At 43.3% G+C, this 27,082-nt stretch overlaps 1 protein-coding gene across 3 annotated transcripts in view; it reads left to right on the top strand.

Annotated features, from left to right (window-relative positions):
- LOC146830438 (fucolectin-5-like) overlaps nt 1-26,833 on the top strand; it is a 141,759-nt gene extending 114,926 nt beyond the window's left edge. For 2 of the 3 annotated variants that reach the window (XM_085604675.1, XM_085604674.1), the window contains exons 2-4: nt 942-1,027; nt 15,953-16,229; nt 25,495-26,833. In XM_085604675.1, the coding sequence (XP_085460801.1) occupies nt 943-1,027; nt 15,953-16,229; nt 25,495-25,669 (537 nt within the window). In that variant the 5' untranslated portion in view covers nt 942 and the 3' untranslated portion in view covers nt 25,670-26,833. Of the gene's footprint in view, nt 1-938; nt 1,028-15,952; nt 16,230-25,494 lie in introns of all 3 variants that reach the window. The other variant, XM_085604673.1, reaches the window with a different exon arrangement.
- The last annotated feature ends 249 nt before the right edge of the window (nt 26,834-27,082 follow it).

Raw genomic sequence — 27,082 nt, 5'->3', positions numbered from 1 at the left:
CCGCTGCTACCAGCGGCCTCGCCGGCTCCGTCTCCCTAGATGGCGCCCCTCCCTTGGCCGCGGGCGCGCGGTCCCCCAGTCCCTGATCTACTCCCGTCCCCCTCTTCAGAATTTTGCTGCTGGTTTGGATCCCCCACTTATGGAGCACGTGTTGTCACTTTGGATCGAGGGTTGCCTTGCGGTTGTGGTTTGTTTATGTTGTTTTGTATTAAGAAAATGGAACCGTACTGTGGGCATGGAGCTGTGAGGCCTGCACCATTGATCACTCCTGTCTTCCTACTGTGCACCGCTGAGAACATTTTTTGCTGTATGTATGTAATATGCTTCTGATGCTCTAGCGGCCGGCCGTGTGGTTGTAGGCCCATACCTGTAACTTCTATAAACTGCAATAAACGGTTTCAAAAAAAAAAAAAAAAAAAAAAAAAAATAACGTAATTAACATTGGGAAGTTCAAACAATACACATGTAGATATAAACAGAGCACACGCACTAACACCTCATGCAAGGAAGGAATAACCAGGGAATCTAAGAAAATATGGGGATTGTTTCTGGACCTCATCAGAGTCAAATGATGAAAATACCTTAGTCCTCAAATATATGTTAACTTATCTTATTAAAGGTGTAAAGTTATGTTGGTTGTACAATATTATGTAGCATATTTGTTCATGTATTGCAGTGTATGTTTAAAGCGTACAAAAATATCATAAAAATTAACTTGATGCTATGAGAACTTAGTGAAACAAATTAGAAATCATAGTAGCACAAAGCAGAATGGTGCAGCATCAAGGAGCTTTATGGACCCCAGATATGAATCTGTCTAGCCTGATGTATGGCCGTTGGTAAATCTACAGGGGTATATGGTTGATCACGCTTGCTGCATTCGCCGTCACGGAAAGGCTAGACGGATCTCCCCTCCATTAACATTTGTACCCTCTCAGCAGGATGAAGCTCCTTACAGTTCTTCTATTTGGATTCAGTATCTTTGGAGGTGTTTGGACCGATCCTGCGTGTGACCCAACTCCAGCAAGTAAGAAACTGTCGAATTCTAGCACATCATATTTATGTTATTATTCTGATACATTCTATTAACATAAGACATTAAGAAATCGTCTTATAAGCATGGTTCTCAAGCCAAAAAAGCAATCCGCGATCAAACCTATGGCTGTGGAAAGATTGTAATTTCTATCAAATTGTTTTTGGTGTGTCTTGGATTCACATGCCTGTTGTTAGTATTTGCGTGAACTGAAAATGTAAGTTTCAATTTCTTTTTAAGCTTTTTGACTAAAATGTTTGCCAGTTCATCATATAAAATGCTTTATCAGTTAAAACTCAAGGTCACAATCAACATCCATTGTTGGCTGCATTGACATTTTTAGGTTACCAACCTTCTCCTCAAAGTAATCCTACAATCTAGGCATTGTAATAAATGTATAGTACATTATCCAGACACAAATGTCAAAGTTATGCTATTTATTTTTTTATTACGCAGCACATGCATGCTCCAAAGAGCTTCAGAGGACTAAATAGTTGGTAAAACCACAAATAGGGCATATACTGCAGAAATGAGTTACTTGGCTGAAAAAAAACTCTGTCTCGTTCAGACAGGCGTTTCCAAAATATTGAAATAAGCAAATTACCTTGGTGGATCAAAGGATGGATCGAAAACTCTATTTTTACTATTACTTTCTCCTTTACTTGAAACGCGCAATATGTCCAATGCCAGCTAAATGTGCTTCCATTTCTTGATGCCTAAGAGTGCATGCACAGCTACATTTTATAGGTACTAAATCAAGTGAGGAGATAGTGTGGTGGAATACTAGCATATGAACCATTGGCATAATGAACACAGACGTGACTAGTAGACACTGCTTCGATCCTACTTCAGAAGCTGAGAATGGCAAGAAACCTATTTTAATAACAATAATAATGTGTGGATCAGTGGATATCTCTTGGTCCATTAGCAAGCCACAAGTTCACCACTCAAGTGACAGCAGGAGGACACAAACCAATGCTTCCGGACAGGTGTCCTCCATCCATTCAGATGGTGAAGCCACGACCACTATAATCTGTTTTATTGTGCGAGGTTTAGCTATCGACTCTTCTCTTTCATACATTGAACTGTAGTTGCCAAGCATTTTGCAAAGTTGTTAGATTCAGTATTACAAGCTGAATATCATCAGGGTAGTTATAAAAAGATCATACCAACTAAATGGAACAGTTTGATTAATGATCACATATAAGCATTTAACAGACAGTTTAAAGCACTGCTCAGTTCCACGCCAAGTGACAGTGGTTTTACACTACAATGGTGCAATCAGGATGACCTGTAAATAGTCAAGGAGAAAAACAAATCATCAATTTCAATATGATGTATTCATCGAAAACAAACTTGTAGTTTTAATGTGGGGGCTGATGTTATCATGTAACTGACAAATACAAGAAAATCACCACCTATTGCCACCATCAACTTCTCCATTCTGAGTTTATCTCAGAAGTAAAATAAAGGCCACTATGTAGTGTGCGCATGTCCGAAATAGGCATGAACATCATCCAAGAAGTTATTGGATTCAACAAAAGATGAAGTGGCCTATCACTGCTTGTTTCTTAAAATTCTAAAGATTTTATCTACACAAATTTCAGAAAGCACTAACATTTCACTGTGGATCCAAAGGAGCGGTGCAGTCTTATGTCTCTCCCTACCACCACCAATATCCACAAGTCTACAAGGAGCATTGGTAGAAACAAGACAAGGGGCATGGGATAGGAGAGTAAACAGAGACACAGGACTCCATCACTCTAACTTGTAATTTCTGCTGGACGCCGATGGCTGCAGGTTGTCGTGGGCATCCTAATGCAATAAGAGCTATATTTATTAACCGGCAATGAAAGTCCTGAATCTACCTGTAGCAGTGAATGATGGATACCCCTTAGTGATATTGCTGTGAAGCCAACTGTCGGCATTTTGATGTGGAATTTATTTCTGAAACTCCATCTTTGTCACTATGCACTCTCTGTGATGATCATTTATAGTTACTGCTTGACTCCTGTGCCACTGATGCATAATCATATAGAAATAGAATTTCCACCATAGTCCTATCTCAAGAATCCCTCCTTTCTGTTACAGTGTAAACTTGAAGTGCAGTGCAAAAGTCTTACAGTTTTTAGAAAAGCGCAAGTTAAATATTCAGAATAGTTCAGTTTGTTTTCACAACACAACTCGACTTTCAGAGTCTTTCTGTGTATTTACCAATATCCTTCAAACAGCTCCAAATGAAGCGACTGTTCTTCACAACTGAAATCCTAGCTCCACACTGCATGCTCTTGGTTGCAGCAAAATAGTTACACCATTGCCTAGGAACGATGCTGTGAAACACAGAGGAAGTTACACCCAGGTATGGAGGGTATCCAATATGGCCGCTGCTGTCTCCAAACTGAATGAGAGTTGATTGCCTAGGAGGCAATATAGTTCATCATTGGGGCATTGTCATGTAGTGTGTTCCCCACACACACACAAAGTCTCTCACCAGACAACACCAACAATTTGGAAAGACCGCCTGTATTTCCTCCCCAGAGATGGACGCAGCACATGCTGGTTGGGAGTACAACTTCCCTGTTTCTGTCAAGTACTATGTGGTAAGTCGTACCTTCTGATATGTTTGCTGCAAGCAAAACTGTCAAAAACTTGATAGGCCAGCCTGAAGCTCCTAGAGCAGTAAATAAATACTGCGTCTTTCAGCTCCAGAGAGGTAGAAAAACAATAGACGTCTCAGAAACTACACTGGCAACATAATAGTTTAATACTTCATTTGCAAAAAATATGTATTCAAATATCGACTGATATCCCTTAAAAACAGATATGAAAGGAAACATGATGAATGTAATCTGCTGGTGTTATTTCCTTTACGCGGAAGAACACTTGCTTTTAAGACTGTTATTTAAAGAGATGTCTGGAGGCATTTAGTGATCTATATTGATAAAGATTTCTATAGCTTTATTCAATCATTAAAAAAATAATCATAAAACACATTTTAGTTAAGACCTATAGGGGCCCACAGCTGCACCTCTAGTGTACACAGATCGGTAGGCACCCCATCATGACCTGCAGCTTTGTGCGCCGCGCTGGCACTGATGGCTTTGGCCATGTCATTCAAGGCAAATTTGATATCAAGGGGGACGAATGGACCCATAGGGTCTGTGTCACTGCTGACTAAAACCAACAGTACATTTTGGTAAAATAGGTCTGCCGTTCATCTGGGCTAATACTGGCACACACACAATTGTCGGTGATACAAAAATGTTTGTTATCATTAACAGTATACCAAAAGAGGCCAGTGTTTCTTTTTCTGCAAGAAGATCCCAATTTGTTCCATGCTTCATCCTTCAACTCCAGTTTCCTCTTGCTTATAGGTGCTTATACCCCTTTCTACATGTCACAGTGTCCCTGGGCTTACCAGGCAGCGCCTGGTGTAGGCATTTGTTGGCATCCGAACAGGTCTTAGTGAACCACGATTGAGAATGTGTATTGGTGGGTTTTTTCAGCTTCAATAAGAAAAATCTAATAATTTGCCCCAGGGTCGCAAAACAGTTAACAGCACAGGCAAAACCAGGGGCTGAATTAAGGCAACTTGTCACCAAATCCATGTGATAAATACAAGCTTTCTTTGCACATTTCTCAGGTTAGCTGCCTCCATGCTAACCTGCAACCATGGTACTTCCATTTGTGCCCCCCAACAGCAATAGCTGCTAGGCCTGGACGGAGTTCTGCTCCGAGGAACTCGGCAAAGTGTCCCAAAAACTCCATCGCGTTAAGCAAGGTTCTGCAAGTGGTGGAATGCACTAGGTTGCGCCCTTCATGCTGATTTGTAGCATCGGGTGTTTGTCCCACATTGGAAAATCAGCGCGAACTGCACCATTTGCAGTGCAAGAGGCACAGCTTTTTTCTGCCCCTCAAGTTGTTTTCTACGTGAGTGGCAGCTTCCTCAACGCGAACAGAAGGTTTTTCAACACCAGCGGTCACGACCTTCCGCGACCGCCCGCGTTGAGAAATCTCGCTGGGAGGTAGTCTAGCGTTGGAGATCACTGGCCAGGCCTAGTTGTGGCCTCAGGACATTCAAAACTAATAGTAAGTGGGCTATGGTCACTATGACATACAATCCCATCCACAATTCGACAAAAGAAGTTCCTAGAGGCAAATATATAGTCATTTACTGAAGTGTATAAGCCCAGTATAAAAGTAGGCAGCAAAAGACAGGTGGGCGCAACTTGTTCGAAGGCATTACATAGATCAATGTAAGTAAATACGAATAAAACAAGGATCCTCTGTGGTTACTGGCACACGCAGAGCTACCACTGGGGTATCTCTCAGGCTACCAGGTCTAGCATTAAAGCCCCCTGCAAGAATGATATTCAGCTTCGAAAATTCATTCATCACAACTCCTTGTTGGAGGCCTGAGACTGGACAACTGAAGGGAACTGGTTTGCAACCTGAGCCTGACCAGTAGCACTGCCAGTGCAATCTGTCTAGCTTCACTGCCTATTGTAAACTCTGTATAGCTTTTATTTTTTCCTCCAAGCACTTTTCAAGAAAATAGGCATTAATAACGTGTGTGAGAAAGGTCTTCATGAGGAAGTTGGCAAAATGAAAGGTAGTGGAATGTGGAAGTCCTTCAATGCGCTGTATGCATTTTGCAACGCAATAAGCCATGTGAATTTGAGTAGCCAGACTTTTTTCCCCCAACTACCAGTTTTCAGCCAATTATTAATTAAATTTTGCTGATTGTGCACCATTTTACTACAAGTTTTCATTGATTACTTGGGGCGGGATTAACTACAGCTTCACTGGTAAGGTAAAATCTTGCCTGGCTGACCATGAAAGTAATGAAATATTTCTGGAGTGCCCATTCAGAACGTATGATATGTTAGTCAATTGGTTAACAAATGTGCATATAAAAGGCACAATTTGGCCCTAAATAAAAAAAAAAATCTCAGGATCAGAGGCAGGTGGCAAAACCCTAGAACGATTATAGCGTAAGTTGGGCATGCTGGCATTGCCTGTTCTCCTGGTGCAAGATTATTATGGGTAGTTAGACCCCGCCTCTTTTAAGGTTCACCGTCCAGCATTGAGATATCTGTGCATTGTGGAAGTCCTGTTTGTTCCTATGTAACACACTGTCTCAGATAGGCACTGACAAAAATGTGTTTGCTTGCTTTACATCCAGAGTTTTTAAAGTAGATACAAACGGCAAGCCAAGTTGAGATCTTTGTAGAAATTCATTCGAAACATAGCAGCCCACAGGTGAAGAGCGACATGGCGCAGCCTCCGGCACAAAGCGGCGTTAAAATATGAACCACGTTCTACATCCCATCCTACATCAGAAAGGCATCATTACATCATGACAACTGGCAACAGAAGGGCATGGTGTTAAACACACTACACAACATGCCCCCTTTTTTTTCAAATATATGTATACAACACATATGCAATGTCTATATATCCCTTCACTAACCCCCCCCCCCCCCCCCCAAGAAAAACCGAAAACTATTTTGGAAAAAAAAATAACTTAAAGACAGAATTTAAGATCCTAAAATTTACACAACATAATCCTTCAATCCACCAGGTAATTTGATTACTCTTTTAGTTTGGGGCATCACTTATTTCTCACAAGGGGAATCCTGTACAACATATTTGGAAACAATGTCGTTCTCATTTGAAACTACTTTTTCATTAATGTGTAGCTTACTTTTCAAATAAGTGACACGTTGATCTGATAAAGACATCTCTCCCTGAAAAGCATTCTAAGAGACATCAGTGGACGGTTCTTTTTGCCGGTTTGTCAACATTTCTTTTTCTGAAGCTCTCATAACAGCACTTACCTTGTGATTATAAAACATTTTTTGTCTCCTGATAAATTGCCAGATAGTTCTTGTTTTTAATCATCCTGACTTTTTTTTGGTATGTCCACATCATTAAAATCACAACTGTCATCTTTAATGCTTTGAAATTGTTTATCCTGACCTCGTTTTAGAACTACCACAGAACTCCTATTCCACTATCCTCTTGTGTAATAACAAAGCATTTCCTGACCCTCTTTCGACTTACACAGGTGGCGTAAACTTAGATGCTCCTTTGAAACCTACATTGGGTTTAAGGATGCGCACCCAATCACTCTAGTGAACCAATTTCGGTTTAACTCTGTGTACCTTGTCATGGTATTCTCTTCCAGTAACCATTCTTGTGCTCAGATTCTCTTTAACTTTCTCTACAACAACATTCAAGTTTTCACTCATATCGTTGGCTTTACTAGAAGTGGGTGTCACAAAAGAACAACTAACCCTCCCTGTCATCAAAAAGAAAGGAGCAACGCCAGTTGCTGAGAGCTGGGTCAAATGATAACTGCAATTTTTTTCCTTAGGAAATTTAAAGACATTTTGATCATTAGTTAAAGCAGCCTGTATCCCCTCTTTCAAAAATCTATTTGCCCTCTCAACTTAACCATTTGCCTTGGGACAATACAAAGGCCCTCTTTTTGTCCTGATCCTACATTTCACTAGGAAATGTAACATTCTCTGACACATATTGTACACCATTATCCAACATATTAACATTTGGAAATCCCTCAATCTGAAACCTTTCTTCCAAATAACTTATCACCTCATCGGTAGTGGGATTACTTACAAAGGCATGAGAAATCCATTTAGAGAAGTTGTCAATCAAAACAATCAAAAATGCTTTACTTGATCCCAAGACATTGTATGGACCAGAACAGTCCATGGACACTTTATCCCAAGTTTTCAGTGGTACCCTTTAAGAATTCAATAAATCACACAAAACCTTCCAGTGCTTATCTGAGTTGACGCAAATAGGGCAAGTATCTATGAATCTTTCCACTGCTGCATCCATGCCAGGCCACCAATAATTGAACTTAAAGACACTTTTAGTTCTAGACACACCAGGATGTCCATGGTGAGCCAAATAAATAAGTCCATGTCTAAGGCCTAAGGGTAGCTCACACAGATCATGTCTCAACAAAATTGCATTCTCTACACTAAAATTAACCAGAAACGTGTTAAAAACTTTGGAATCCCATTTCTAAATTCCTACTTGGAGGCCACCCCTTTTCAAGATACTGTTTCACTTTCACCATTTGCTGATCTTCTTCACACATCTTAATCCATATGTCTTCGGACACTGCACCACCACATTTGTCCAAAACATCCACTACTGCCACAACACACTCATGTTGGTCCTCCACAGCTCCACGATCAGCTGTAACATTGCTGCCCCCAGAAATATGCTGAATCTCAAAATGGAATACTTGCTCATACCTCACGGGAACAACCCTTGCAAGGATAGGCTCCAGAGCCAGTGCAGCATGCCTTAGAGAGTGTCAGCAAGACGCCTCTTTCTATTATATGATATGGGATTGCCCAGGAGTGAGACCTCTTTGGGAGGGGGCCACGGAAAGTATGCTTGAAGCATTGGAAAAAACCAACACCCTTACACCTCGGCTGGGCCTCCTCAATATATGGGAGCCGACAGATTTAATGGAAACTGAAAACAATTTATGACACTGGGCTACACGTTGGTCAAGAGGGGGATAGCGAGGAGGTGGGGGGTGGCAGATAGTCCCTCACTTTGGCTGTGGACCAGGGAACTGGATAAGTGTATGATTGCGGAAAAAGAGCTGTTCAAAGTCAGAGGGTGCCCCAAAAAATGGGAGAAAAAGTGGGGCAAATAGAATGCCTATCAAGGTGATTTGTGTGTGTCCCCAACAATAGAATTGGAAATGCACCCGACAAAACGGAGATGGCAAGTTGTGCCCTAATTGTACTCAATGTATTGCATAGTTGTACGGTGATGCATGATGAAATATACCACTTATATCTTGAGTATATACGTGATTTGTTATTGTTCAAACTCAATAAAAAGATTTTTTTTTTTTAAATTGAATAGTTGCTACCTTGCAATAAGTCTCACTAGAATCGAAGAAGCCTTACCTGATCTGACCCCATCCATCAAAGAACCCAAAGGGTTATGATCCATGAATAGGATAAAAGGTTTGCCCCGCAATTTTGTTTTTCAATTTTTCAACTGTCCAAACACAAGCGAATGGCTCTTTTTTAATTGTGCTATAATGTACTTCAGCACCTCGTAAAGCTCTAGAAATAATAAAAAACAACAGCTTCTTTCCTATTTGCAATTTGCCTAAAGACTGTCCCAAACCGATAAAACTTGCACCCACCGTCACACAAGATTCACCTTTCGGATCAAATGTTATGAATGCCAGTGCTTGAACAATCAATGTTTTAACTTTGTCAAATGCATCATCATGCTGCTCGGACCACAAAAACGGCACCCCTTTCTTCAAGAGTTTTCTCAATGGCGCCACAAAGATTGCATAAACACTCACAAACCTTGCATAATACTCTAGTAAATCCAAGGAAAGATCTCACTGAATCTTTATCATTCGGTCTGATAGCACTTGTTATAGCACTCACCAAAAACGACTTTGGAAGAATTCATTCACAAGTGATTCAATGACCCAAGTAATCTATTTCTTTGCCTACAGTCATCCATCTGCGGAAATCCACTTTGATCTGTATGTAGGTTCAATAGCACTTTCAGCACACATCATGTCCAGATGTTGTTTAAGATGTTGGCGCACACCCAAAGGTACTATACGGACTTTGTGTTGTACAGGAACAGCCCCCCTTTTTTTGCTGAAAACGGTGGGAAAACCCTTTTACATGTACCACTTTATCTGCAAATACTGCATGATATTTTTCAATAATACTTTACACTTTACACTGTTTCACATCCACATGGCCCATTGTCACATCACACAACACAATGAAACAATCTGTACCTGGACACAGCATCGCACCCAGTTTGCCTAACTCATACCACCCAACTATATCCTTACCATTGTTCGCCACATACATTTTGGTTTGTATACTGTGTCCATGAAATTCTTGTTTTCCTCAAAGTATCCTAACATATCTATATCAAAATTGCCAAACGCTTTAGACTTTACATCAGAGCCCATCAAATCAATGTGTCTTTAAAACTGACTTCAGAGAGTAAAGGAATCAGAGAACCTGAATCAGCCATTAAGTCAATGGCTACATCCCCTATATGTACCAAACTTAGGGGCCGATTCAGATCCGGGTCGGAAAGCTCTACGACCGAGCCGGAACCAGAGTGTTTTCCAACCGAGCCGGAGTTCTGCAGTCCGACCGAGCGAGTACGATGCGGCCGTATGTTGCCGGACTCGGTTCGGTCGGACTCCCATAGAAGTCAATGGGAGCCGGTCGTACGACGAGTACATGGGCTCCCATTGACTGAATGGGTACGTCTTGCACAAGGGAACCCCCTACAGTGGGTACGCCTCGGTGCCATCCGCACCATACATGCCTGTGTTGGGGAGACCCTTGGGTCCCCCCCTGTGTCTGAGTCGTAGGGCTGCGGGTGACAGGGGGTCCGATGCGGACCCCCAAAAGCAACTACCCTGATGTTTTGCGAGCCGGACACTCCGGCTCGCACCGGCTATCCGACGATGCATCATACTGGCTCGGTCGTAAATCGCATCCATTGCATGCCACGGTTAGCTTACGGCCGAGATGTACGGAGCGATTCGGACCCAGGAACGACTCGGTTGGTGAATTTCACATAGCTCGCATCGTACTTGCTCACTCGTACAGCTGTATGAGTCAGGCAGAAAACACGCGTACGGCTCGTAGTTTATCCGGCCGGATCGCGTTCGGTGCCGTTCCAACCCGGATCGGAATCGGCCCCTAAGTGGAGCTTTAAAACCAGCATTAATAGCGTAAACAGTATAAACCTTCTTATTAGCATGCAATGGAAAACTAAATTCTTTAAACAATCATTAACATCTTCCACACTATTGAATGCTGCCCCACCACTGAACTTTGCACTTCTGAAGACTGTTTGAAAATGTCCTACTTAGTTACATTTATTACATTTTTTCTTAAGTGCTAGACACATGGGATTATTGCTCAGATGAGATGTAGAACCACATCTGCAACATGTAAGATTAGACCTAAAGCTACTTGATTTAGTTATTGGTTTCTTTCTTATTTGAACAGAGCCAACTAAAATGCCCACCTTAACCTCCCCTGATGTTAAAACTCTTGAAGACACAATAAATCTTTCAATGCCTTTGGCAATGTCTGAAACCTTAATTAGCTGAGGATTTTGACGTGCCAATATCCTCTCTTGATTTTCTTTCGATTCACAATTAAAAACAAATTGGTCCCTTACATACATGTCAATATTCTGCTCAAAGTCACAATTTGCAGCTAACACTCTCAAGTTGCAACTATACTCTTCCACCAACTCTACCCCAAATTGTTTTCTTTTGTAGAAGCTATCATAACACTGGGTTTGTCCACAAATTGTTTTTCTAGTCTGGAAACTGCCTCTTTAAATACATCCCATGATACATCTTCACTTTGTGGTGCAGGAATAGGTTGTAAGTTTTCAAAAATCTCAAATGCTGCATTTCCCAAGAAACTAACTAATAAAGCCAATTTCCTGTCTGCTGAGTATGCTTTACCATCAAGTGCTACCAGGTAATTTTCAAACGTTTTATACATTTTTTTCCAAATTAATGGTGGTTTACCTGGTGTTTGTAAAACTAATGTTGGCTGATGTAACATCTGTGCACTAGCCATAATAATTTGAAACTTACTATTATTTCACCTACGACCTTCAAAAGTGATGTCACCAGAAAATAAACTCCAAGTACCTGGAAGTTTCAAAAACATTTGTATATCGAGTTACTTTTTACCACATCAAAACAAAAAGACCTAAAATTGTTTTGTAAATGTATCCTTTTAAAGCATGTGTGTCGCCGAAGAAAAACGCAGGCTGATACTGAGGATCCAGTGAAACTGTGCGCTTTTGAACTATACGTGTCAAATTTCCGACTCGTTGATAAAAATCAAATGTGCCCGTCACTGACTTTGGCGTGCTAGTACAATCCGACATGCCGGCTTAGTTTGAAGACAAGTGTGTGCATCACTGTTGCAATGCGCAAGGGTTGGTTGAAAAACGTCCCCCAAAATATCTGCCACACTTTGCATTAACATTGTGCCAACACGCCTACATGCGTTCGCTCCAGCTGAAATGTATACACCTCTTAGGTACTACGCACACAGAAAGCTTGTGCGTGCACTTGCTCCCCTCTGTTCCTCATGCGCCAGCCACGTCAAGGAGGTATGAAAACCTTGTATTATATTTTAATCACGCACAGTACTTGTCAAAATGTGTCGTACGTCCGAAATTTTGTGTACCACATGTCAACCTCCTCATTGACGATTATCACAATTCTAATATGGGCTACCAAGCCCCCCTCACCAAGCGTGGGGTTCTGTCACCTTGGTAGCAAGTAGAATATTGCATTCTGCCAGATACCACACATTGCAGGATGTCATCATCAGGCGGAAGGGGACATGGTAACTCATTGGCTAGGAACAGCCTTATCCCCTGAGGGCACTTTCAGGGCATAAATAAGGCACCCCTGGTAACCAGACCTCAGATCACATATGCACTGAAGAGAGGATCAAAGAATGACTGCCCTGCTGCTTCCTAGACCTGGCAAAGAGAGGCTGCAGTAAAGAAGGAATGCAACTGCTGATCTTGGGCTTATAACGGAAGGACTGTGCCTGTGGTGCTCTGCTTGTGAAAAGGTCGACCCCTGAGCCCCAGACAGAAAAAGTTAATTGAGGTGTCAGATGGCTGTCTTCCCGTTACAGCACCAGGGTCGTCAAAGTAGTAGAAGCTCACCTTAGCAAGCTATTAGCCACTATCTCTTGACCGCCACTCACTACTGACATACAGCTTGGGAGACCGAGTCCTGATGCTCAAAAGTAGCACCTAAGTCTGCTGGGCACTAGACAGTCATCAGGATGCAGTTTGGTTGCCCAAGAAGGACAGTAGCCTTCACCAAAGAGAACCACTGGTTTTGTTTTGAAAGGAGCTCAGTGGTCCAGTGGAAACTGGACTTTTGCAGGACCTAGGAGGACTTCGAGGGACACCGACCCCTGTGGTCAAGGTCATCCCACCAAGGCCTTGGACCAAGAAATAGCCCCAGGATACCCCCTGTGGAACGCACAGCATCCTTAACATCTTATACCATCTTCAGCATCCGGTATCCCTTACATCAGGACCACTCCATTGATATTTACGGCAGTTCTCCCATAGAGCCTGAAAATGGACTAGAGACTGCTTTGGTGACAAAGTAACTGTTCTATATATCCATACTGACCCCCTTGACTCTGCTGGAGTTTGTCGCCCAAAGCGGGCCAGGGAACCCGAAAATACATTTGTAAAGGTTTTTTAATGGTTTCCAAAATTTCCCCTAACCACAGTAGTTACCAATGCTTGTTGAGATTTTGAATGAAAAGCTATGATTTATGTTTTACTTAAAAATCTATTTCTACAGATCCCTCTGATCGGTTTTGTTCATTTTGCTGTCTAAAAATAAGATCTATTCTATAAATTGGTGGCAGATTTCTTTTGTGTGACTTACTTATTCGGTTGTTTTTAATGCTTTACATGTGCTCCTTTGTTTAGGCCTGATTGTTCGAAGTCACAGCTACCAATGGTTGAGCTAAGTTTTAACAAACAAGCATGATTGGACCCAAGACAATGTTGTGAGTGTTTTACATTGTGGAGTCACACAACCACAACATAATCCTCACAGTTGTCGAAAAATGTCATAAGATGTAGGGTGGTTTTATAAATCTTTGTACACCTGTGTTGTTTTTACTGATTTCCTTCCCTTGCTTCTCTAAGTTTAAGGTATTTTATTATCTTAGGCTATCCCTTTGATATTTGATTCCTCTTGAAATATATAATAATTTGTGTGCGTGCATTACATCTGTGTTGCCAATTTTTCATTAAATGTGACCCTACTCAGCTTGACTAGATATATTGGCTTAATAAAAAACAGTGTGAAATCCTAGCAACAAAACATTTTTTTATGAATTATAACGTGAATAGCACTCCAACATATTGATTGAAGGATGTACTGAGCAGCCATAGATCCCTTGACTAATGCTCACAGCGCTAACCGTGGCAGATCCCTTTAACAGGACGATATCCCTCACTCACCAAAGGTGACATGCTTCATCATAGGGATTCTCCTCCCAAAGGAAACCCCTAGTTCCTTTGAGGGCTACAACCCCCTCTCTGAGAGGGAAGAGCTCTGGGATGTTTTCGGAGTGTAAAGGGTGTTCTAAACCCACATATGAAGAGCAAAACGTGTGAGTGAGGTAGCAGCGCAAACAAGGATTAATGTGAAAAAAGTGGTTAATGTGAAAAAAGTGAAGTCTAAAACTGACTAGTGGGCATGGAACAAACTTTAATTCAGAACACCCTTTACACTCCAAAAACATCCCAGAGCTCCTCCCTCTCAGAGAGGAGGTTGTAGCCCTCAAAGGAACTAGGGGGTTCCTTTGGGAGGAGAATCCCTATGATGAAGCATGTCACCTTTGGTGAGTGAGGGATATCGTCCTGTTAAAGGATCTGCCCACGGTTAGCTCTGTGAGCATTAGTCAAGGGATCTATGGCTGCTCAGTACATCCTTCAATCAATATGTTGGAGTGCTATTCACGTTATAATTCCTAAAACCTTTTTTTGTTAGTTTAGACCCTAGGATTTCACACTGTTTTGTATTAAGGACTTATTTTTATTCTGTCGGAGGAAAGGGAGAAAGACAGAAAACAGAGAAAGATAGTAAAACCATGACGATGAGAGAAAGCTGGGATGAAAACACCAGCAAGAGAAGACAAAGAGCCAGGAAGTGTAATGTGGAAAAAAGAGGAATGAGGTGGAATTGAAACTAGACAGCCTTGGTGTTCTACAACCCATGCTTTCAACAGCAGCATTGAAGCCCCGGCAATAGCAGCAGCCCGTCCGTTTGGGCTAAGAGGCCACACCACTATATTTTCCAAGACAAGGAGAGCTTCTCTCAGGCTGAACAAAGGTCAGGCAGCCAGGAGCTAGATATGCGCTAAATCTCCTGCTTGCCTGAGCTTAACTTTGCCAGGCTTAGAATTTCACATCCCTGTAGGCGGGACCGCCTCAGCCTCGCAAAAGAGCCTTGAGGTGCTCGCGACAAGGGGGAGCATCACTGATTGCCTCAGACCAGGGCTCTTCAGTTTTAAGCCCTGAAATGCCCAGGGCCGAGTGTCAATTGCTGACATCTCATCACAGAGTGGGGTGGGGACAGCAGTCTCACTGACCCCATCCCACTCTGTGACAAGTGAGGGACTGCTGCGATCCCTTATTGGCTTTGTCAGCCAAAGGGGCAAGGCAGAGGTCCCAACCCTCCTGGGACCTCCATGACTTCCCTTCCAGAGACCTGTAGTGAAGGTAAGTTGTGTGTGTGAATGCATGGGTGTGAGAGAGTGTGTATGTGTACATGTGTGGCCCCCCGAAGCTCTCCCTGCTAAAAGTACCGGATGCCACTGCTCAGCAATTACTTTTTTCACAAATTAAGCACTGATTAAGAGCCCAAGAAATCTAGGAAGTCATTCCAACTTCACAGAATGTTTAGTTTGACCATTTCTTTCTTTAAATGTTAAACTTCACTTTTGTAGTGGTCACATTTCAAATGGGAACTTGATAACCTCATTTTCCATCAACCAGAACTAGTTATAGTCAATAGTAAGATATGTTGTCTACCCATAGAGACACACAAATACAAGGCTTGGGCATAATTTACCTGGTAGTGTGATGTAAGAAATGCATGGGGTTATGGAAGTGGACATCTTGGTGGCAAGGATGCTTTGTAAAATAGTTTGCAGGTGATAACAAGACCCTCAGTCTGAGCTCATATTTAAGGTAAAATGCTAATTCTACTCTGTAGGACTGCCTGTCTATAATTTATTTTTAGGCTCTTACTTCATTGCATTTCCTTTTTAGCTGAAGATTTGGCACTGAAAGGTACAGCTTCACAAAGTAGCCAATATTCATACTTCGGGCTGCCGTCATATGCGATTAATACCAAACGCAATGGTAGGTATGCTGACAAGACCTGCTCTCACACCAATGAGGACCCAAATCCTTGGTGGAGATTGGACCTGGGAGAAAGTCAAGCCATCGGATCAGTTGTGGTGGTGAACAGAGCCGACTGCTGCCCTGAGCGACTCAGAGGGGCTGAGGTTCGGATCGGGGACAATGAGAACAACAACAACCCTGTGTGAGTCCGGCTAATTTCTTTAGATGATTGCAGTGTGTTCTTTTCTATAACCTTTTACAGAAGAGCATGTTAGGTTGGCATGGAGGGCTCTAACGTTGACGGTAGTTTACCTTATACATGTTCGATGCATAGTTTTGTGAATTACACATTGTAGGAATATTATTACATACTTCCACTTTTACACACTGCACAAATTTACCACTGACACCTCACACCTTGAGATGCAAACATCTGGTATGACCCATTGTGAATTAGAGTGGTCCAATGCTGTTGGTTTGTAAATCTGCTTTCCATGACAGCTTCTCAGATGAATATTTAGGGCTCACACTCCACATGTCAGATGCTATTTGTCATGGTACAACAACAACAGTGTCACATTACTATAGAAGGAATAACTAGATCTATGTTCTTGATCGGAAATATGAAAGGGATCCACGTACTCATCAGTGGAAGCCTTAGAGCATATGATCCCTAAGTGAGATCTCAGAGCACTGGTGGTGAGCCACTAGATGAAGCTGCTGTGTCTTAACATGAGGCAGCCATAGGATCTTGACTAGCCTTACCTTGTGCTCATGAATCGGAAGATGCTCTTGGCTGTAAGTCTTTAGGGGCGGTTTGTTTATTGTACCAACAGTACACACATAAACAAGCACATACAGAAATATATTTATTAATCTCCATTGTATGGCTTGTTCAACCGTATGCAGAGATGCCCAATAACTCTGACCCTTGTTGACACACTTATTTTTTCAGACATCAACACTAGATTTTGGAAGACCAACCATCCATTATAATCCAATCAAGATTCAACACATCTTCCCATCACTTTTCTGAAGACAAATATGTCATTTTAATGCGGCATACAAATAAATCAACCCTGATAAATAACAGTACCAGGGGGTGCGTTTTTTGTCAGGTGCGATAAATAACACCTTTTACAAGTTTATGGGTAATAACATGCAGATTTTGGGGCTTACTGCACCAAAATCTGCACGCTACGGTAAATACCGTGTGGCATATTTTAAAAAAATGTCAAAGCTCAGTGCTACGCAAAATTTGGCACCGCCACGCTCCGAGATATTTTTTGGGGTGGTGTGGTGAGCAAAAGAGTGATGGATTAAACCCAGATCCTTGTGGCTGGGGGTGAATGTTTGCATTGTACAGCATTCTGTCCACCAATTGTTTCTTTTGCCAGGTTTTTTTTAAGCACAGGAATGTGCCGTATTCACAAGAATAAGTCGCACTTCTGTGTTTCCCCTAGCGCTGGTGCAAAAAAATCTGCCTAGTGCCTGCTCAGGCACCCTGCCGCCATGTTGCAAGGGTTCCTGCACTGCAGGGGCAATTGTTTATGTGCAGGAATGGACACCGTCGTGCACATAAACAATCAATAATGTCAATTTGCTCTTTCTAGTTGTGCTGCAGAATGCAGCACACATAGAAAGAGCAAAAAACGAGGAGAAATTAATCGTTTGTCCTCCTATCACCATTCTAAGACCAGTTATTCCCTGGCGTTAGTTTTTGGTGCTGCCTCAGTCTTGTAAATCTGGAGCACTGCCAAAAAGCAATGGGTGTTGCGGTGGAACTCCCACTACAACACCCATTGCACTCAAGGCCAGACTGGGGCCAGCAACCAGCCCTCACAGATTGCTGCTCGATTGACCCTGCGAGTGGGGGGGAGGTGGAGGGGTGCTAGCAAGAAGCATCACTTCTGCTTTTGTCACAGGTGGATGATATTGCAGCACTGCTACAAAACCGGCCTGTAGTGACAAAACTGGCCCCCACGGGCACAAAAACGGCCCCGTCCTTTCGGCCCAACGGGGAAATGCCCAGTGCCTGCTATGACTAGTCTGGCCCTGATTGTACACCCCTTTACCGCAGAGGACTGCGGCGGATATGGGCATATTTAAAGGGTGATGTTAAGTCACGTTAAGTGGCTTAGCGCCACCTTGTAAATATGGGAAATAGCGTTACACCACTGGAGTGTCAAAAAAAGTGACTCTCCAGTGGCAATATGGGCATCTACATATGCCCTCGTATGTTTTACACTGTTACATTTCGGCAGGGTTGACCTGCCGAAATTTAACAAAGGTTAGTCTATTTAACACATCCAAACCATTCCTCCCCCCCGGAGACCTCAGGCCGGCGGTACAATCCCTGATTAGCCCTAGATTGGAATATGGATTGGTGACCCTCGCAGGACTTCCCAAAGCCAGCTTAGCCCCACTCAGAGCTACCTTGAATGCTTCAGCCAGGCTTTTAACGAGCTCTAGGAAATTTGATCACATTTTACCCGACCTTTTGCAGCTAAACTGGTTATCTATTGAAGCTAGAATGCGACTCAAGATTGCTTGTCTGACTCATAAAGCCATGCACCACAATATCCCATACTACCTAGCAAATAAATTTAAGCTATCAGGCTCTAGCCGGAAAAGATCGTACCACCGTGCGTTCACCGGGTTTTGCTCCGAGAATCTGGAACTCCTTGCCATCCGAGATCAGATCAAATCCTTCCACTACTTCCTTTAAAAAACTGGTCAAAAGACTACTAATGAACGAACATTAATCGCACTGATCATGCTTGTATGTTTTGTTAATAACCAAAATCTTGACTTATTCTCACTGATGTTCTATATGTTTTTACCTTCTTTTTGCATTCTTTTTGTTCCAGTCCTTGATAGCTCCTTTAACTGCATCATTTGTTGATTTTTGCTTGATCCCCTTTTGCTAATATTCCTTGATGCTCATCGCACATCTTGGTTCTTTCTATTGTATGATATTTAACTCGGAGCGCTCTATGGCGCCTCTGATACACCCTACTCATTACTCTTGAATGTTTTCCCACAGGTTGTACTTTCACTTACCTCCTTTATGTTTTGTATAATGGCTGAAGACAACTCTGTACAGCGCTTTGATACCCCTTTGGGACTTGTTTGCGCTCTATAAAACTTTTCAAATAAATAAAAAAGAAATAAAATCCGATAGTTATAGGAAGAGTTAAATAAAACCAAACTAATAATTCTATCCATCCCGGGCATAAACAGGGGTTTACGCACAGGTCTGAATTATTCGCCCAACTAGTAGTAAGGCCTTAGTGTAGAATCCGGGACTGCAATGTTTTAGGATATGTTACCCCATTCTCTTACCAAAAAGATGCGTTGAGGAGGCCTGAGTCATATTCCAAAATCAAACTTGGTTATACTATTTATAATTTACAGTGGTATTTCCATTCCTATAACTCAGAGAGTTGTCAGGGATCAGAGAGAAAGCCAAAGTAGAAAAGAAGTTCACAATAATGGATCCAATTACATAAAAAATTAGTAATTTTGCACCTGTCGTATGACTGTCATGTGCGGGTTGGCAACTTTTGGGAATTCAACAACATTCCCTGGGTACACCAGCTCAGCCAGGCGCAGGTTTCCAGGCCTAAAAATTAGAATGTCATGTGACATGTTCCCTGAGCTCTCATTTACCCTCTGTAGAGTTGTACATAATGTATAATCAGGCAGAAATGTAGCTTTTAGTACAATTTGCACATCATTTTTCATTTTCTTGTTTTTTACCTCATAGGGAAAACGTTTTCCCTGTGGGGAAGCTGCTTCTCCTACACACCAAAGACCTCATTTACAATATTTTGATGCATGGCAGCAAGCCTTTCAGCTGCCCTTCTGTGCGTAAAAAGAGAAGGGCTGGAATGTGGCGTATCCACAAGATACGGAGCATTCCAAAACAGGCACCCTTGCACCATAGTGCTAGGTTGCTGCATTGTAGGGGTGATTGTAGCTGAATCCCAAGATGGCTGCCAACACTTCCTGGTTGAAGTGTTGGAAGCCAATCAGAGCTCTGCCGATCTCTGCATAAGCTCGTTAATATTCGTGAGGGCTTTACGATCATAGATATACAAATTTGGATTCCCTTTAATTTCTCACAAACTACTGAATGTATTTATACCAAATAACTGAAAGTGTGATCTGCGTAACCAAATCTATCTTTATCTTTTGGCCAAATTTGGTGTAACTCCGTCCAGCGGTTCGGGCTGTAGTCATGTTTCAAGCTCCTATAAGACTTAACATGTGAAACACTCTTTTGTTTACGCCCCCTTCCCCTTTTTCTCCGCCTTGCTTGATGGATTATCCTGAAACTTTCCATGCCCAACTAGAATCACCGGCATACTTTTTTGGGGGAAAAGTTTGTGAAGATTAGTCAAAAGACGCAAAAGAAATGGGCAAGTCAAACCACGCTTTTCCTATGGAAACATAGCCATAACTGTAACTGGCTACTGGCAACTGCACACACACACACGCCGGACCAGGACAAAGTCACAAGGTCAGGCTGACCGGGAAGGAGACGGGGCCAGCTACAAGGACCCAGTTAGGCCCGCGGAACAAAGTACCTTAATCCTGGTTGTGGAGCACGTGTGGATTTGCGTTGAAGATGCGTCACACACCTGAGGCGATGCTTTGGTTCCGAGAGGCAACGAGGCTGCTGTGTGAGGTCCTGGTGCGTTGACGTCTAAGATCTTGTCAACAGGACTTGCAAATGTGAAATCCAGTGTCGCAGATGTAAGGCGCAGCAGATGCGATGCGTCAGTTCTGATGAGCGGTGAAGCTGTGATGCGAAGTTCTATCATTGTCGTCGAGGCTGCCCTCCATGAGGGACGCGAGGCGCTTGCGTCACGCAGCGGCGGTTCTGAAGACGATGTGTTGGTCCCAGATGCCGGAAGCTGCATCGCTCAGCAGAGAAGATGTGTTGGTTCTGCTGGCAAGCACCTTAGGCCCAATTCCGAGGGTCCAAGACTGTGGTGCTACCACTTGGCAGGGTAGACTCCCAGATGACAGAGTCCAGGTTCAGGGGTTTGAAGTTTTTTCATGTCCCTGAGAAACCAGATCAGGAGGCCAGCCATCTAGCCCTTAGAGTCACTCTGGGTTCTGGGTTCAAGTGATGCAGGTCTAGTTATTCTCTCCCAGGCAAGAAGGTAGCAGGCCAGAAGGTCAGCACAGCAAAGCATGAGTCCTACAAAGCAGAAGTACAGAAGAGTGGCAGTCCTTCAGCAGCACTGCAGTCCTTTTTCCTGGCAGAGTATCCACAGGTCCAGAAGTGTAATGAAGTGGTGATGTCTAAAGTCTAGTACTTATACCCAGTGGTGCCTTTGTAGTGGGGGAGACTTCAAAGACTGAAGTGCACAGAGGTCCTCCCTTCCTTCCCTGGCTCCAGACTCACTGCAGGGGGTATACAGCCCTTTGTCTGGGTGCAGGACACACCCTATTCAAGTGTAAGTGTGGCGGGGTCCAGCTCCTCGCTCCCATCCTGCCAAGAAGTCCCATCAAGTCACACCTAAGCTCCCATTGTGTGAGGCTGTCTAGAGGGAATACACAAAGCCCAGCTGTCACCCACCCCAGACGTGATCAGAGACAGGCAGCAGGAACCTAATGGCTAAAGTAAGAACATTGCAGCTTTCTAAAAGAGACATTTTCAGAATTGCAATTTAAAATCTGCCTCCACCATAAGTTAGAATTTTAAATTATGACCCCAATCACACCAAATTTGAATCAATACTATCTTCCCATTTGGAAATTACTCTTATAAATGTACACATTTTTCACTACTAGGACATGTAAAACTTAAAAGTATATGGCCTTCCTTTTAGATGTATTGCAACATGCCTTCTGGGCAGCAGCAGCATGTGGGGCGGTGGAGCTGGGTGGGGGAGGGATTTCGACAGACGGCGACGAGGGAAAATTAATTTTTATTTAACTTTCCCCGTGTCATCGTCTGTCGAAATTCCCCCCACCCCCTCACCCCCCAGCTTACGTGCACGGGCTGCAGCTGCTTCTGGGTTATCTTTGGCCTACCTTAGGGATTACTTTTATATATAAAAAGGGAAGCTTTGGGCCTGGCAAAAGTTTAAGTTCGACATGATAGTATAACCTACACACACAGGCTCTGCAATGGCAGGCCTATGACATTGTTAAGGGGCTACTTAGGTGGGTGGCAGAATCAGTGCTGCTGGCCCACTAGAAGCATTTAATTCACAGGCCCTAGGCACATGTAGGTAACTGTACTAGGGACTTATAATTTATCTATTTACTTATGCATTTTTATATAGAGCATAATTTACCCAGAGGTGTCAGATAGTTTTACAATAGAGAAAAGTTTGTTAGATCAGACATTCCATGTAACATGGTAGAGGTAACAAAACATATAACTACTACAGTTACTCAGAGTGAAAGGTTACATATTACAAAATATAAATTCTCTAAAAATTGCAAACTAAAGTTGGAGCGATAAGGGTTTCATAAGTACATATTCCACAGTCGAAGATGAAGGTCGAACTAGTTCTCCAGTGAGGAACATGAAACAGTCATAGTCAGAGAATTATTGATAACAGTGTCTTTGGAAGAGAAGAGTTTTAAGGTCCTTTTTGAAGATGCAGAAAGCGGTGTTAGTGCAAAGGTGTAGAGGACATGAGTTCCAAATTCTTGTTGCATTTCCTGAGAAAGATTGCATCATAGGTCTTTCCCCTTTGAAACTGTGAGGTTTGAGCACTAGGTTTTTGGCTTTATGTGAGGGTCTGTATCCACCTGAAACTTTTAGTTGGTTAGCTAGGTAGCAAGAAGTGGAAGTATGAATGGCTTTATGGGTGATACAAGTAGTCATATATATCGACCTGGCTTCAATGGGAAGGCCACGGAGAGCTATCATTATAGGCGTGATATGGTTGTTTCTTTTGGCCCAATAGATGAAGTGCTCTGCTGAATTAAGGATGGATTTTAAAGGAGAAAGGTGGATCGTTGGAGGCCTTCAAGGAGTGAATTACAATAGTCAAGTCTGGAGAGTACCAAAGATTTAACAATGTTTTTCAGGTCTTGTTTGGAACTGAAGTGTCAGATACCCCTAAGAAGGTGTAGTTGGTAGCATGCATTTTTGCCCATGGTGTTGAGTTGGGATTGAAGGGTAAGGGCCTTATTACAACTTTGGAAGTCCTACAGCAGATGGTGCAATTAGCCATCTGCTGTAGGACCACCAAAGCTGTGGTGCTGCCGTCCGCCAGATCAGGAGTTAAATCCTGGTCTGGCAGGAGATGCTGCGACGGTCTAAGGCTAATTGAAGAGCCTGACATACAGACCGTTGCTGTCAGAGTGCCCACTGCACCTTCCTGCATGGTGTGGTATACATGCCACACCGTGCAGGAACTGGGGGTGCAAATCCAGGGGGGTACAACATGTGCCCGCCCAGCATGCACCCCCAGGTCAAGGAGTGGCAGGGGGCTCTGTTAGGGCCCCCTTAGTTGCCTCTCTGCCACCCTTTTCATGGCGAGCTCACTGCCATGAAAAGGGCGGTGAAAGGGCAACTCCTAATATGCTCGGCGGTGCTGCAGCAACACCTCCAGCATATTAGTGCTCCTGACCGCTACGCCACCGCCACAGGATCCTGGATCCCCTTCAGACACAGTGGAACTGCCCAACTGCCATACTCCTAATACTGCGGGCAGGCCTGCAGTGTGGCGGTGGTCAGACCTCCACCACAAGTATGGCGGTCCTATGGACTGCTGTACTCGTGATAAGGCTCCTAAGTCTCTTGTCCAGGATGACTCCTAGGGATTTTGCACTGTCAACTATGGTAGGTTTGCAGTTGAGAATGTTCAGAGCATCCATCTAAAATTGTACAGCAAGTGGGGAGTTTGAGTTTTAGATAAGAAGGAATTCAGTTTTTAACGAATTCAGTTTTATGTGGTGAAATGGCATCCATTCTTGGAGAGAGCTGAGGGTGGGGGTGAGGAGTGAAATGTCATGTGCTGAGGACACCTTGAGGTAGAGTTGGGAATCGTCAGCATAGAGGTGATAATGGATCCCAGACTTTTGTAGTAGTTCTAGATGTTCCGTGCAGAGATTGAATAGGGTGGGAGCAAGGATAAAGCCTTGAGGGACACCATGATCAACAGCCTTTGATGTTGAGAGACAGTTTTCAATTTTGATCATCTGAGATAAGCCCATGAGGTATGATTCAAACCATTTAAGAACTATGCCTTCAAAACCCATTTGATGTTTTAGTGTGTGGAGAAGTGTGTAACCGTTTACAGACTAATAAGCAAATTAAACATGCCAATTGGGTATGAGTCAATGTGACCATGTTCAGTGGAGAGAGCACATGCACTTTAGCACTAGTTAGTAGTGGTAAAGTGCTCAGAGTCCTAAGGCCAGCAAAAATGAATTCAGCAAAAAGGGGAGGAGGAAGGCAACAAATGTGAGGGTGACCCTGAAGAAAGGGCCATTTTCCAACAGGAGATGACTGGGGAAGGATCATAATAGAGCAAGGCACCAGTAGAAGAAGGCGGTGACTTTGGAAGATCGTGATAAAGCCAGACATAAGTGAAAGAAGGAGGTGACTCTGGGAGGACCATCACAGGGCCAGACTCAGTGGGAAAAGGAGGTGACTGGGGTGGGTCATAATAGAGCCAGACATCAGTGAAAGAAAGAGGTGCCTGGGGGAGGATCATGATAGATGCAGACGCCAATTGAAGAAGGAGGTGATAGCGGAATGAGGTTGGGGGGAGAATCATGATAGAGACAAACATCAGTTCAAGAAGGAGGTGACTGGGGGTGATCATGACAGAGCCAGATGCCAGTGCCATACCATCCAATGGTGGAGGGAATTCTGATGGTAGCTTCTCCCCTGGATGTTTAACTTTATACCGAAATCGAAGAACTCTCTGTTACTCCACAATTCTAAATCAGGTTCGAGCTCTTCTCCTGACAGCTAATGGCATCTCTTTAATATGAGCGGTTAATTTGTCACTATCAGTTGAATAATAGTGCTATGTGATGGCACTACTTAATGTCGACACCAACAATGTCAAGATGGAAGAATATGCAGGACAAAATAACGAGGGACAAAATATTGAAAGGTAAGTGCATATAGAAAAGTATATATTTACAAATCCTAACTCCACATCTAAGAACCTGGAAGATATATGTCCCGTGTAGGCACATATATGTGGAGTTAGGTATAGATAATCTAGACTTACCTGTTGATATTTTATTTTCGATATTCTGTCCTCAATATTATGCTTCATCGATACTGTAGTTTCAGTATTCAGGGTGCTATGCATGGCTGTCTAGGTAACATCAAGAGACCATGCATGAGCCTCACTAATACACTATCTTAAAGGGAACCCTAATTTCAAGGTCTGATGTTCTGTATTTGGAAACGGACATAAGAGAAACTGTTTCCCTTACCATGCCTTCTGCTTGTGTCTCTGGTTCTACAGGTGTGGCGTCATCACTGACCTGACTGCCGGATCTGTTACTACTCTCTGCTGTAAAGGGATGGCGGGCCGCTACGTCAGTGTCGTCATCCCGGGCCGCAGCGAATTCCTCAGCCTGTGCGGAGTGGAGGTTTACGGTGTCGTGCCGCAGAACCAGCAAACAAGTGTGTGTTGGTAGCGAAGATGAGCTCCTGGTCTCATGCTCTCTCTCTTATCCACCAAGGCACTACTGTTAACTTGTGCTCAGATAAGACTCTTTACCTTTCCCTTATATAAGACACTTCTTTTACCTGTCCCACAGTAAAGCAAATACTTTCACCTATTCCACAAATGAGACACTACTTTTACCCTTTCCTCATGTAAGCCACTATTTCTAGCTTTTCTTGACATAAGGCATTACTTTTGACCCCTTCCCAGAAAATCCAATATTTTATTTTTCACTGAAATAAAACACAATTTTCCCAGATAAGCCACTTACTATTATCTATCCCTGAGATAAGACACTCCTGTTGCCTTTTCTCAGAGAATCCACTTCATTGAGCTGTTCCTGAAATAATACACTACTTTAACGGTTCCTCGGATGCGGCACTAACTTCCCCAGACTACTTTTTCTCTTCCTTCAAATAAGACACTACTTTTACCTTTCCTTGACATAAGGTACTCATTCATCCTTCCTACAGATTAGACCTTTATCTCAGATGAGAAACGACTTGTCCCCTTATAGATAAGACACTACTTCTAACATTCCCTCACAGATAATACTGCTGATCCTCTTAGTGACAGGATAGCCATGAAGATTAACACCACCGCTGATGCACTCCATGGACAATCATAGCGTGTGCTTCATATCCCCATGGCCGACTGTTTCGCGACACTCGGGTCCCAACAGACACCTACGCGTCCTCACCTTTGTGTTTTCTTGGTTGTACTTAGTGGCGCGAACATCTTGTGCTGAAGGAGAAGGATACCGATGCCCCCTGTTGGCATGGGCTACTGGGCAGTGACACAATCCATAGACAAGTCTCACTATCTTCATACCTTTCCTTTTCACCCAGCTCTGCCTTGGCACTATGTCTGCTGGCACACTGCCAGGCACAGCACCAGTGGGCATGCAGGTCTGCTGATCCATCCATCCATTGCCAAGCTGTGACTGTCTGCTCATCTGTTCACTGCTTTGTACAGCTCATATGCCTTTCCCTGTGTGTACATGTTCTGTTACTCCAAGCTGCTAGAAACTGTCTTGGTGCAGGAGTAATTATAAGACTCGTACTAGGGGTCATTTGTGTAGAATTGCTCGGCTATTGTACATCTTGTTACAAGACAAATAAACCCCTTTACTGCACCAGTGTTGTATTTATTGTAGTGGAGGGCACTGGTGTGTGCCAGGTGTGTGGCTCCCACCTCTTCTCATGCCAATGCTCTGTTTTGCCCCTTGTGTTCTCAGCTCTCTATTCTGCTGCTGCTGATAGTGCCAGCTGTCTCACCCCTTGTGCATGGGCACGAGGGACCTTCTGCTGTGGCCCTTTGTCACTATAGTGCTGCTAGTGCACAGGGGGAGCACAGATCAGCCTGTTCAGGGCAGGGACCTGCC

Source organism: Triturus cristatus, chromosome 5_1 (assembly GCF_964204655.1).
Source record: "Triturus cristatus chromosome 5_1, aTriCri1.1, whole genome shotgun sequence".
Taxonomy (NCBI): Eukaryota; Metazoa; Chordata; class Amphibia; order Caudata; family Salamandridae; genus Triturus; species Triturus cristatus.
Note: the sequence above shows the minus strand (reverse complement) of the source record. Positions and strands in the feature narration are given on the sequence as shown.